The 12,403-nt window shown below is 57.3% G+C and overlaps 2 protein-coding genes across 2 annotated transcripts in view; both read right to left on the minus strand.

Moving 5' to 3' along the window:
* ZNF414 (zinc finger protein 414) overlaps positions 1 to 3,856 on the minus strand; it is a 5,198-nt gene extending 1,342 nt beyond the window's left edge. Inside the window, exons 1-6 of the mRNA XM_007460753.1 lie at positions 3,846 to 3,856; positions 2,156 to 2,498; positions 1,402 to 1,711; positions 982 to 1,089; positions 772 to 877; positions 25 to 230 (exon numbers count right to left, since the gene is read on the minus strand). Coding sequence (XP_007460815.1) covers positions 25 to 230; positions 772 to 877; positions 982 to 1,089; positions 1,402 to 1,711; positions 2,156 to 2,498; positions 3,846 to 3,856 — 1,084 coding nt within the window. The remainder of the gene's footprint in view (positions 1 to 24; positions 231 to 771; positions 878 to 981; positions 1,090 to 1,401; positions 1,712 to 2,155; positions 2,499 to 3,845) is intronic.
* A 4,315-nt stretch (positions 3,857 to 8,171) lies between these two features.
* The window catches only part of MYO1F (myosin IF), a 33,246-nt gene continuing 29,014 nt past the window's right edge, over positions 8,172 to 12,403 (minus strand). Inside the window, exons 23-30 of the mRNA XM_007460754.1 lie at positions 12,250 to 12,403; positions 11,465 to 11,610; positions 10,951 to 11,097; positions 10,611 to 10,759; positions 10,004 to 10,087; positions 9,222 to 9,417; positions 8,975 to 9,144; positions 8,172 to 8,248 (exon numbers count right to left, since the gene is read on the minus strand). Of these exons, the coding sequence (XP_007460816.1) occupies positions 8,172 to 8,248; positions 8,975 to 9,144; positions 9,222 to 9,417; positions 10,004 to 10,087; positions 10,611 to 10,759; positions 10,951 to 11,097; positions 11,465 to 11,610; positions 12,250 to 12,403 (1,123 nt within the window). The remainder of the gene's footprint in view (positions 8,249 to 8,974; positions 9,145 to 9,221; positions 9,418 to 10,003; positions 10,088 to 10,610; positions 10,760 to 10,950; positions 11,098 to 11,464; positions 11,611 to 12,249) is intronic.

Here is a 12,403-nt window from a genome sequence, read left to right on the forward strand (position 1 = left end):
GTAGGGGCCCGGTGGGGGCAGGGGCAGGGGTCGTGAACGGCTCGAGCAGCGGGAACTGTAGCCCAGGCGCCGACGCAGGGTCGGACTCCGGGGGGCGCTCGGGCGCTGGTGGCTCCTTGTCGAGGGCGGGGGGTGGCGGCGGGGCTGGGCTCTGCGCATGCTCGGCGCAAACATGCAGGTGCTTGAAGAGGGAGCGGTGCGTGCGGAAGCGCAGGAGGCAGTTCTCACACCTGGGGGCGGCACAGGGCTGGGCTGGGTCTCCTGGGGGACAAGGGAGGGGCCTATCCGTAGTAACCTGAGGAGCCGCCTCTCGAGGGTGGTTAGGGAGCCTGGGCCCAAACAACAGATCTCCCATCTGCGGGGGAGGAATCTGCCCTAAGCGTCCCCCTACTGTGGTCGCGACCCTTCCGGACCCCTCCAGGTCGGAGCCCTGGGAAGATGAGGAAGGAAGTCTCAATTGTGACTGAGGTGATCGCTTTTCCTCTTGGGAGGTAGAGGGCTGGGCGGAGCCGCGCCAAGTATGTCCCCCCGCCAAACCCCTTCCGAGCCCCGCCCTCGGGGTCCCCGGAAATTGCTCTAGCGACCAGTGTCTCTTCTGGGCAGGTTAAGGGCAAGGCTTGCCCTAGTTCACGCCCACTTCCCCGATCCAACCCCCTGGACTAGGAAGGGAGAAAAGCCCGGACCCCCGGTAGTGGCTGTCAAATCAGTTGGGGCCGGGGGAGCTGCCTGGTCACCGAGCGCCAGCGGAGGTGGGGGTGGACGGGGTCTCACTTGAAGTAGCGATTGGGTTTGTAGTGCAGCTTGCCGTGTGCCACCAGTTCCTGCATGTTGGGGAAAGTCTCGGTGCAGCTCAGGGCGGAACAGCGGAAGAGCTTGCCTGGCAGGGCGGGGATGAAGGACAGAGGAGTGGAGAGGGGTGGCCAGTCGGCTCTGCCTGCCTCCCGCCCTAACCTGCCTCCCCACCACCTACCCTGGCCCTACCTTCCAGGGACTGTGTAGGTGGGCAGTGGGTACGCAGATGCTGTGCCAGGTCTCGAACGCTGGGGAAACTGAGGCAGCAGCCAGGGCTGGAGCAGGGTATCTGCTTCCCTGCAGGACGCACAGAAGCAGGGGGAGGGGGGGTGTCACCGTCCCTTCTCCATCCACGCTGTCCAGGGCTCTATCCCAGAGAGGCATGTATGGGGTTGCAATTACCCTATGGTCTCTTACTGGGACCTTCACCCTCTGCCTCCCCCAACAGAGGGTTGGGGCTGAGTTGGCCTGGCTCACAGCCTGGCATACACCTGGGGCTCAGTAAGTGGTGATTCCCTCTAGATGGGCCCCAAGTCTGGAGATACTCTGTATTCTTCATTTCTATCGTTCCAGGCCTGTGATCCCCCAGAAGGCCCCATCACGGGTCACCTGGTGGTGGGCGTCGTCTGGGAGGCCGCAGGTCCTCACTGGTTCCGGAGACAGTGCTGGTCAGGCCAAGGCCGGGTCCAGGGCCAGCATGGCCACTGTCTGGGGCTGGGGAGGCACCCTGCTGGGTCCCTCCAAGCCCTCCAAGTTCCCACACTGGGGGTGTGGCTGCCTGGTCAGAGCCTGGCTCCTCCCCCATGGAAGAGGAAGTGGCTACAGCAGCCACAACTGGGGACACCTCCTTGTCGGTCTCACTGGAGCTGGGCTCTGCAGTGCCCGGCATATCCGGGCTGGGACCCGAGGTTTCCTCCTCCTGGTGGAAGGAAGAGGTGGGGAGAACCCCTCTGGGCCCAGGGTCTGCCTGGACCACCCAGGGGTACTCCTCCACCCCGCCAAGACCACTGGGCATTCCTGAAGCAGCAAATGCCCCGGAGACGTCACCCAGTCAGCCCCCATCCTAAGGAGTGGCAGGGGGTGAGGGTGGATTGAGCTCCTGCCTCCTGTGTCCCCATCCTCTGGGAGGGAGCTTGGAGGTGTTCCAAATGTAGAAGAGGGTACCTTTCTAAGAATCACCTATATGAAAGAAGCATGCCTTTGACCCTAACTTGGAAAGGGAGGAGACCCCCTACAAGGCAGGGGCGTGGCCCATAGGGAGTGGGCGGGGCAAAGGCGGGGCTCTGAACCGGGCGCGGATAGGAAGATGCTGGAGGGGCCAAAAGTGGCCTAGTGGGTTGTTCGAGGACGGAGATATATCTACCAGCCGGGCTCGAGCTGTGCAGGCGAACTGGAAGTGCTGGGGCCCAGGCCGTTTGAAGATCTGGGGCGGTGCCCGAGCCCTGTGGGCGTGGCCCAGTCGAAACCAGGCCCGGAAGTAGGGGGTAGGGTGCTCCCCGAGTGACAGCCAGCGGCGGGCGAGTGCCCAGATGTGGCGGATGTGGGGGCGGGGTCGGCCGGAGGCTATGTGCGCTACAGGGCCGCTCCCCGCCAGTCCCCGCTGGTTCGCCGCGTCCGCGTCCCCGGCGCCGCGCTCACCATCCTCGGCCTGGTTCGGCCTCTTGTTCCCGCGGCTCCGGCGGCTCCCGCTAAGGCTGCGGTGACTCCTTTGGTGGCCGCAGGCTCCCGCTCACGTCGGCGCCATTTCTCGTCTCCCAGCTCTCGCGAGAACGGAGGAGGGGGCCTATGCACAGTGCTCCGCGAGGAGGCGGGGCCTGAGATCCGGGATTGTCCTGGACGGCGGAGCGTGCGCCGTTGCGGATTTGCAAGCCGAGGGCAGTCATAGGGTGCAAAGGATCTGCAGGCAGAGATCTAGGATTAAAATCTTCCCGGGCCTCTGTGTTGTCCTCTGCAAAATGAGCATCTTCATCCTCTCCAGTCCCGTCACCATACCTCGAAAGGGGATAAACGGCGGTTCTATTTTTTGAAGAGGTCGTGTTTAGAGGGCCTCCTCTTTGGAGGGAAATTGGCAGTGGCCGTCAAAATTTTCAATGCACTTAGTTCTGACGTTGGAACGGGTCTGCTGAGATAGCCAAGGGCAGGAAGCAAGCCCAACTGTCCGTCCTCGGGACACCCGGAACGGGTGTAGCCTAAGGATGGAGAGGTGCGTGTTTTCAGGAGGATGAATGGAGAGCCTTGGGTATACCGGCGTGGAATGAGTCACCTAGCCAACCTACGTTTCTTTCTTTCTTTCTTTCTTTTTTAATACAGCCTCACTAAATCTCACTACATCTCAGAAAGTCACTCTAGAATTTAACACTACTGTTTTTTGTTTTTATTTATTTATTTTTGGCTGTGTTGGGTCTTCGTTGCTGCGCGTCAACCTACGTTTCTTGAGTGCCTACTCTGTGCTAGGCGCTGGGGACCCAGAGATGAACAGGACAGACCAACATCCCCACTCCCAGAGTCAGCTCACAGTTTAAAATGGGGAAACACAATGAATCAACACATGCAACAAACGATCTTACGTTATATTAAGTGCTACAAAGGAAAAACAAAACAAAACAAAACCCCAGAAGGATGCGATGGTGATGGGTCAGGAAAGTTTCTCTGTGAGGTGACTTCTTTTTTTTTTTTTGCGGTACACGGGCCTCTCAGCGTTGTGGCCTCTCCCGTTGCGGAGCACAGGCTCCAGACACACAGGCTCAGCAGCCATGGCTCACGGGCCCAGCCGCTCCGCAGCACGTGGGATCTTCCCGGACCGGGGCACGAACCTGTGTCCCCTCAGCCAGCGGCGGGCGAGTGCCCAGATGTGGCGGATGTGGGGGCGGGGTCGGCCGGAGGCTATGTGCGCTACAGGGCCGCTCCCCGCCAGTCCCCGCTGGTTCGCCGCGTCCGCGTCCCCGGCGCCGCGCTCACCATCCTCGGCCTGGTTCGGCCTCTTGTTCCCGCGGCTCCGGCGGCTCCAGCTAAGGCTGCGGTGACTCCTTTGGTGGCCGCAGGCTCCCGCTCACGTCGGCGCCATTTCTCGTCTCCCAGCTCTCGCGAGAACGGAGGAGGGGGCCTATGCACAGTGCTCCGCGAGGAGGCGGGGCCTGAGATCCGGGATTGTCCTGGACGGCGGAGCGTGCGCCGTTGCGGATTTGCAAGCCGAGGGCAGTCATAGGGTGCAAAGGATCTGCAGGCAGAGATCTAGGATTAAAATCTTCCCGGGCCTCTGTGTTGTCCTCTGCAAAATGAGCATCTTCATCCTCTCCAGTCCCGTCACCATACCTCGAAAGGGGATAAACGGCGGTTCTATTTTTTGAAGAGGTCGTGTTTAGAGGGCCTCCTCTTTGGAGGGAAATTGGCAGTGGCCGTCAAAATTTTCAATGCACTTAGTTCTGACGTTGGAACGGGTCTGCTGAGATAGCCAAGGGCAGGAAGCAAGCCCAACTGTCCGTCCTCGGGACACCCGGAACGGGTGTAGCCTAAGGATGGAGAGGTGCGTGTTTTCAGGAGGATGAATGGAGAGGTGATTGTTTTCAGGAGGATGAATGGAGAGCCTTGGGTATACCGGCGTGGAATGAGTCACCTAGCCAACCTACGTTTCTTTCTTTCTTTCTTTCTTTTTTAATACAGCCTCACTAAATCTCACTACATCTCAGAAAGTCACTCTAGAATTTAACACTACTGTTTTTTGTTTTTATTTATTTATTTTTGGCTGTGTTGGGTCTTCGTTGCTGCGCGTCAACCTACGTTTCTTGAGTGCCTACTCTGTGCTAGGCGCTGGGGACCCAGAGATGAACAGGACAGACCAACATCCCCACTCCCAGAGTCAGCTCACAGTTTAAAATGGGGAAACACAATGAATCAACACATGCAACAAACGATCTTACGTTATATTAAGTGCTACAAAGGAAAAACAAAACAAAACAAAACCCCAGAAGGATGCGATGGTGATGGGTCAGGAAAGTTTCTCTGTGAGGTGACTTCTTTTTTTTTTTTTGCGGTACACGGGCCTCTCAGCGTTGTGGCCTCTCCCGTTGCGGAGCACAGGCTCCAGACACACAGGCTCAGCAGCCATGGCTCACGGGCCCAGCCGCTCCGCAGCACGTGGGATCTTCCCGGACCGGGGCACGAACCTGTGTCCCCTGCATCGGCAGGCGGACTCTCAACCACTGTGCCACCAGAGACGCCCTGTGAGGTGACTTCTGAGCTGTCACCTGATGGTCAGGAAGGAGTGAGCCAATGGAAGGTCAGGAGGCCACAGCACTCTGGGAAGAATGGACAGCTGGTGCAAGTGGCCTGAGTTGCGGAGGGACAAGCTTGTCTTTTTCAAGAAACAATGAGGTGATCAGCTCACTGCTGGAGCAGAGTGGAGGCAGGGAGTGGAGGTCAGAAAGAGGACATGGTGCAAGAAAGGTCATGCAGGGACCTTGTGAACCATGGAAAGAGAGGCATGTGATCTCTATTCTAACCTTGAATCTTTAGCAGGGGGAGGTACACCATCTGATCGCCGGTTGTTGTTTGGAGGATGGGTCATTGTGGGGACGGTAAAGTGGATCTTTGATCTCAGATCTCTATAATACATTATTTAACCATTCAGGAAGTATTTCTTGAGTTCTAGGCAAGTGCAGGCTTTACATACGGTGTATTTCCATCTATATATACATAAGATGTACCTATCTGCTTTTATACGCTAAGAATACCACTGAAAGGAGACGGACATTAACAAATTGGGGGGGACAGGAATTTTCGAGTGAGGGGAAGACAGATTTTTCACACTCTTGGGCTGTTTGAATTTTTTTTTTGGCTGCACCATGCAGCTTGTGCGTTGCGGCCAAAAAAATCCCTTGTGTCTTAGTTCCCCGACCAGGGATCGAACCCGGGCTCACCACAGTGAAAGCGTGGAGTTCTAACCACTGGACGGCCAGGGAATTCCCATGGGCTGTTTGAATTTTAAAAAACTGTTTTCTTTTGATTATCATTAATACAGCTAAAACTCATTAACTGTATTAAAAACTCCTTAATTAAAAAAACATCATTTTGATGCAGGGTGGAGGGGTGTGTGTGTGTGTGTGTGTGTGTGTGTGTGTGTGCAGGGGAGGTTGGTGCAATCTGGGGAAGGGTGAGGCGAGGTCCCAGAAAGGACAGGGAACCAAGAAAGAGAGAGGAGGGGCCCAACTTAAGAAATTTTGTAAAAGAGTCAACAGGATGTTGCTGAGTGGGGGGGACCAAGCTGACTCTGAGGTTTGCAGTCCGAAGATGCTATAACCTAGATGTGAGATGCTGTCTGTTAGAAGATGTCAAAACCACTCCCTTCTTCATCCCCAGTGCCTCGCCCAAACCTCACCCATCAGTCTTGCCTGGAAGGCCCCACTTCCTGCAAACAGGGTGCCTGATGTGGCAGTGGGCCCACAGGGCTGTACCCCAAAGTGCCAGGATGGGGGGCAGCCTGTATGATGAACTCTAGGGCAGAGAAGGGAGACAGAGGCCCTCATTCCCCTTCAGCACCAGGAAATGCCCAGCTGATGAGGTTGTGGCTCATACAGTCCTCCACTCTGTCCCCCAATCTAAGTCTTGCAGAGAGACACTCACAGTGGTGACTGGGCAGTGGAGGGGCAAAAATCAGAGATGCAGAGAACCAGGGACATTCAAGCGACTAGTTAAATGGTTTTGTATAGTGATTGGCTAATAAAAGGCTGTCGAGACCCAGTTGCAAAATTGGGATTTTTTTCCCCAGCCACGCTCAGCTTCCCAGGTAGGTGTAGATTCTACAGAAGGCTCTGCTGACCAGTCTTTCTTTGATACCTCATCTCCCATCCCCCAGGTGGGTAGGTGTCCTCTGCCTGGAGTCCTCCCATCACAGCATAGATCACTCGGTGTGGTATTTGCCATCAAGGTCTGCTGACCCAGGGCTTCCCTGGTGGCGCAGCAGTTAAGAATCTGCCTGTTAATGCAGGGGACATGGGTTCCCAGCCCTGGTCGGGGAAGGTCCCACATGCCGTGGAGCAGCTAAGCCCGTGCGCCACAAGTACTGCAGCCCGCGTGCCTAGAGCCCGTGCTCCACGACAGGAGAAGCCACCGCCATGAGAAGCCCACGCACTGCAACAAAGAGTAGCCCCTGCTCACCGCAGCTAGAGAAAGCCCGCGCACAGCAACAAAGACCCAATGCAGCCAAAAAATATATGTAAATAAATAAAAATAAAATAAAAAAAAAAAAGGTCTGCTGACCCTTTTCATCCTTCTTGGCTCCTCTGGCAATGTCCATACTCTCTCTGCATCTCCCTCCCCTGCTCCAAGCCCTGTCCCTTCTCTGGCACAGTCCTGACCCCACCCATCTGGCTCCATTTCTCCCAGACTGACTGCTCTTTGTGGGGCTGAGCACAGAGCGGTTGTTCATTTGGAAAGGTCTGAAAGGCTCAGACTCCGGCACTGGTTTGGAGACAGCTGTGGGGACCAAGAGACAGCTGGAGGGGACTGGTAGCTAGGCTGACCCCCTCTTCACCATGACAATAAGTGCAGAAGGCCAGGGCCCTCGAATGTCAGAACTGGTCCTGAAGCCAGGTGAGTGAGGGCTAAGAAAACACAGACATGGGGTGGGGGTCAGGGTTCAGGGGTGATTCAGGGTGAATTATGGGGGGCCATGTGGGACCTGCCTCCTTTGTCAGGATCCAGTAGGGTCCCAGTTTGTTTGGCAGGGGGTGCAGAGTCAAAGCTGACAGGACCCACTGGAACATTTGCTGCAGGAAAGCTGGCATGCAGCTTCTGGAAGCTAGCAGGTGAGACAAACTCAAGCTTTGTGAGGGGCAGAAGCATATCTGAGTTCAAGACTTGGCTCTGTGCAATCTTGGGTGAGTGACTAAACCTCTCTGAGCCTCCATTTTTCCATCTGTAAAATGGGATATTCACTGCTACCACCCCACAGGGTTGTGAGAAGGTGGTCCTTGTTGGGGCTCAGTAAGTTAACTCATGTTTTCACTCAGCAAACATTTATTGCCTCAGTGGTGAGAAAAGGAGGGAAGTCAAGCTTGTCAAGGTCCCCCCGACTGTGCCTGGCACTTTGCCTGCAGGACACAACTCACTTCCTACTCACAAGGCAGCTGGGAGGTAGGTTCTGCTGTTAGCCCTGTTTGACACAGGAGGAAACAGGTGTGCCTTGGGGGAAGCCAGGGCCCAGAGGTGGCTTAAGTGGTGAGCCCTAGACCCAGGACCTGGGCTAGGCTGGGCTGGAGGCCACAGGACTGGACCTTCTGGCCAATGCAGCCAAGGGAAATGAGACCTGCATTGCAGGGCCTGGCTTCTGGCAGGATCCAGGCAGGCAGGTGGGATGGCAGGATCCCAGGCCCCTGTCCTGCTCATATCTTCTCCACGTAGTTTCCTGGGAACAGGCCCTCCTGGCCATGCAGCCGGCCTTTCCACCAGCCTGAGGAATCTGTGGGAGAGAAGAGAGCGTGAGGCTGAGCCCAGCCCACTCCGGAGAAAGCCTTTCATGCTGGCTCTGTGCCTGTCTTTCTGTCATTCGTCTGCACTGGCCTGGCATAAGGCAGAAGCTGAAAAGAGAAGACAGAAGGGCAATTCCCCAGAGGTCCAGTGGTTAGGACTCTGCGGTCTAACTGCCGAGGGCCTGGTTTTGATCCCTGGTCCGGGAACTAACATCCCACGAGCCGAGCGGTGCGGCAAAGAAAAGAAAAAACATGTCTTTTAGGGGACTTCCAAAAAAAAGAGAAGACAGAAGGAAGGGAGGGAGCAACGCGTGGGTTTTCCTTGTCACTGGCTCACACTCTGACATTTTCTAGACCATTCACTTGTGCTCGTCCCTCATCCATCTCCTCCTATAGGTCCCTCCCCATAATCCCCTTGGTGGAACCAGGAATGACCCCTAAGGGTTCCCCTACCCACCTGCAGAGGGTGCTGTTGAGTCCCAGGCTCCTCTAGGGGCAACCCAGGGGCAAGGTAGGAGGTCTGGAGGCCTGGGCCATCCAGACATGGCCCATTTCCTACTCACAAGGTAGGTTCTGCTATTAGTCCTAGTGCTTGACAGGTGAGAAGACTGAGGCTGGGGTACAGGGTGCGATACAAGTGAGGCCAGGCTCCCAGGGTGGCTTAGGAGGTGACCTCCAGACCCTGGCTCCTCCCATTTCTGCCCTGGCACACACACCTTCCATGAGGATCTCGATGACCTCGTTCACATTGAAGCTCAGCTCGTCCACATCTTGGCCCACGTACTGGTACAGTGCCCGGCACCTTGGGCCATGTGTCCGTGGCTGGGGCTTAGGTCGGCCCACACCGGGCACAGGTCTCTGCCCTATGCTGCGCTTCCTCTGCATGCTGTGGGCACATGGAGGCACTCGTCATAGCCCCAGACACTCCCCCACCTCCTGGGGCTGCCCTCCCACACCACCTACCCAGCCATGCCCTGGTCAGGAACATTGAGGAATTCTGTGTTGTGCTCCGAGGGGGGCCGTGCCCGTGGGCGTCTGCTGGCCCCCAAGGCCGAGGACGGAGGGCCCTGTGGTGGCTTCTGGGAGCCCTGTCTGGATGTGAATTCCAGGGGTAGGGGGCCCCCTCTGGCAGAGGGAGGCACCCCATTGTGATCCAGGCCTGCAATGAGATGGGGGCATTTGTCAGGATGATGCTAGGAGGATTTGGGGGGACTTGGCTCCAAGTTCCCTGTCTGAGGGAAGAGGCAGCTACTCTTAACCCAGTATGGTAAGGAATGGCCTGGAGAGAGAGACCCTGGGGCTAGGAGGCCCTAGAGGGAGACTCTGAAGGGGTAAGATTTTCCCCTACCCTCTTCTGTAGGAGGGCTTTTGTGGGTGGGTCTTGAATAAGAGCTCAAGTGGAGTAGGAATTTGGGAGACAGGCAGAGCAAACTGCCCAAGCAAAGGCCTGGAGGTAAGAACAAATTTGGTAAGTTGGCAAAATAAGATGTAGCTTGCATGACAGGAGTGTAAGGTGGGAGGAGAGAAGAGGTCAGTGGTTAGCTGGGTTCGGATTCTGAAGGGCTCTGAATACCAAACTAAGCTTTGGCTTTATTCTTTGGGAGATGGGGAGCTATGGAGAGTTCTGGACAGAAAAGAAGAGCGTGGTCAACTCTGCTTGTTAGATCCTGTCGACAAGAGGTCTGGCTTAGGCCTTGGAGCCCACAAGAGGCAAGGAAGACACTTGGTGGGGGGTGTCGCTTCACCTCTAGGGGGCCTGGGAGCTGCCCGGGTAGGGGCCTGGGCCGACCTTCTGGGTTTTCCCTGGGCCATTCCCTTCCGTGTAGGCTCTGAAAGGGAAAGGGGAAAAGATGTAGGGATTTGAGTGGTGACCAGACAAGGTTCTTGGCCCCGCCCACAAGTCCAATCCACTCTGTGGCTCCGCCCCGGCCCCCGCTCCCCCGGCTCACTGGCTCTCCCATCAGGAGGGAGCCCCTTAGCTACTGGAACACTGGTTCCGCCCAATAATTGGCTCCGCCCCTCCGGTAACCTATCTCTCATTGGCTCCTGGGTCCGCCCACTCCAAGGCTCTCCCCATTCATAGCCGGCTCAAGGGTGGACTCTCTGGCCTCGCCCCTTCCATGTTTCTCGCCCACTCATTGGTCACCTCGCGAGCCCTGCCCTCTTCACGGCCGCGTTCTCTCTTTAGGTCTCTCAAGTCCCGCCCCTCCATGGCCTTCACCCACCCTTGGCCCGCGCCACTGGCTCCGCCCCCACAGCCTTGATTGGTTCCTATGGCTGGGGGCGCCCCTAGGGGCCCGCCTCTTCCTGAGCGCCTCTTAGTCTCCGTCTCCCGGTTCGGTGTAGACTCACTGGAGCTTTTGGGCAGTCCATCACCCACGCCGACCGAGAGGGTCCGGCCGCTAGCCTTAAGCATCGCCACGTCGCCGGAGCCACGGGAGAAAGTGACGCTGCGGGTGCCACCTCCGCCCCAGCCCTCCTTCTTCACCCGGAATTGTAGTCTGTGAGGAGAGGAGGAAGCTGTGGGGGTCCCCACCTCCCCCCGAGAGGGGGTCACCTCCCCATCCCATCCTTGCCGGACCCGGGCTGGGGTGGGAGGGGGCGAGGCGCGGGCGCATATCGGCCGGTCCGTGAGGCGGAGGAGGAAGCACTGTGCCCAGCCCGAGGACGGTGCAGGAGGTGAGGGTCGTACGTGTCGCTGAAGGTGAGGGGCAGGGGCCTCCGCACCGCCTCCTCGAAGCGCTTGCACAGGAGGCTGACGAACTCGGTCTTGAAGACGCTCTCCAGGAAGCTGTCGGCCGCATCTTCTTGGAGGATGAAGAAGTCGTCCTGCCTCGTGCTGGGGGAGGGGCGGGAGGAAAGGCAGGTGAGAGTGACAGGTGAGGCCGGCAGAAGGACTGACATTTGAGATGCGACAGGGGAGGGTCAGGGCTCAGGTAAGGGGCAAGTGAGGGGTTGCACAGGTGGGCGGAAACGGGAGAGGTGGCAAGGAGCTGGAAAAGGTGGTAAGGGTCAGGTGACGGGACAGGTGCTGTTGGCAAATAAGGGTCGTGAATGCGAGGGCAGGTGAAGGTGACAGGTAGGACCAAGTGAAGGTTGCAGGTACAGCAGCAGCAGGTAGGACGCTCGGGGTGACAGATGGGTTAACAAGTAAGAGGGCAGCTGAGAATGAAGGGGGCTGGCGGGGGTGCCTGTGGGAGCCCCACCTGAGGGAAACTCCCCGTAAGGCCTGGACCTCCAGCTTCTTCTTCAGGACCTCACGCACCTGGCCCTTCTCAGGTCCCTTCTTCACCTTCTCCCGCCCGATCACATACACACACTTGGGCGTCAGGATCAAGTCCCTCTTGATGGCCTATGAGGATGCAAAACCAGAGAGACTGGTGTCGGGAGCCCCGGGCATCGGCAGCCTGGCCCCAGGGGATCAACCCCAGGCAGAGAGGTAGCGCTGGCAGGTCGGGTGAAGGACAGGTCAGGTGAGGGTCCCTCCATGTGAAGCTGTATGAGTGGTTACTTTATACAAGAAACAGGAGGTTAAGTAAGGGTATATTGGCTAGAAAGGGGTTTCTGGGCAGTGAACAGGTACAGGGTAGGTGAAGGTATGCCTGCTGGACATGGGCGCCCAGGACCGATGAGGGTTTACCTGGGCACAGGTGTATTTGAGCCAAGTGAAGGTGGGCGGTCTAACTGAGCGGTCTGTCTAGACTGGGTTGGATAGGTATGTCCAGGATAAGTGAAGGTGAATCTGTGGTCAGGGCTTCTGAACAAGGTGAGTGTGTAATTATGGACCAGATGTGTCTGGCCAGGTGAAGATGTATCTGATGGACAGGTGTGTCTGGGCTACACGAGGGCGTATTTGATGGACAGCTGTATCTACATTAGTTGAGCCTATACCTGTGGGCAGGTGTGTCTGGGCCAGGGGAGGGTGTGCCTCTGGTGGGGGGTGGCCAGGCTGGGGTCAGGTCCCAGATGTGGCCGCCTGCTAGTGCCTCACCTTGAAGCGGCGGTCGTACTTGTTGACCGAGTCAGCAAAGTCCACTCGCTCCCTCTTGCCCAGGAACTGACGCAGCTCCGGCCGCTCCTCCAGCCCCAGGTAGTCCCCAACGAAGTTCCTATTGATGCTGTTCCGTCTCCGCTCCTTCTTGTTC

The sequence above is a fragment of the Lipotes vexillifer genome, unplaced genomic scaffold, assembly GCF_000442215.2.
Source record: "Lipotes vexillifer unplaced genomic scaffold, Lipotes_vexillifer_v1.1 scaffold1011, whole genome shotgun sequence".
NCBI classification, from domain to species: domain Eukaryota; kingdom Metazoa; phylum Chordata; class Mammalia; order Artiodactyla; family Lipotidae; genus Lipotes; species Lipotes vexillifer.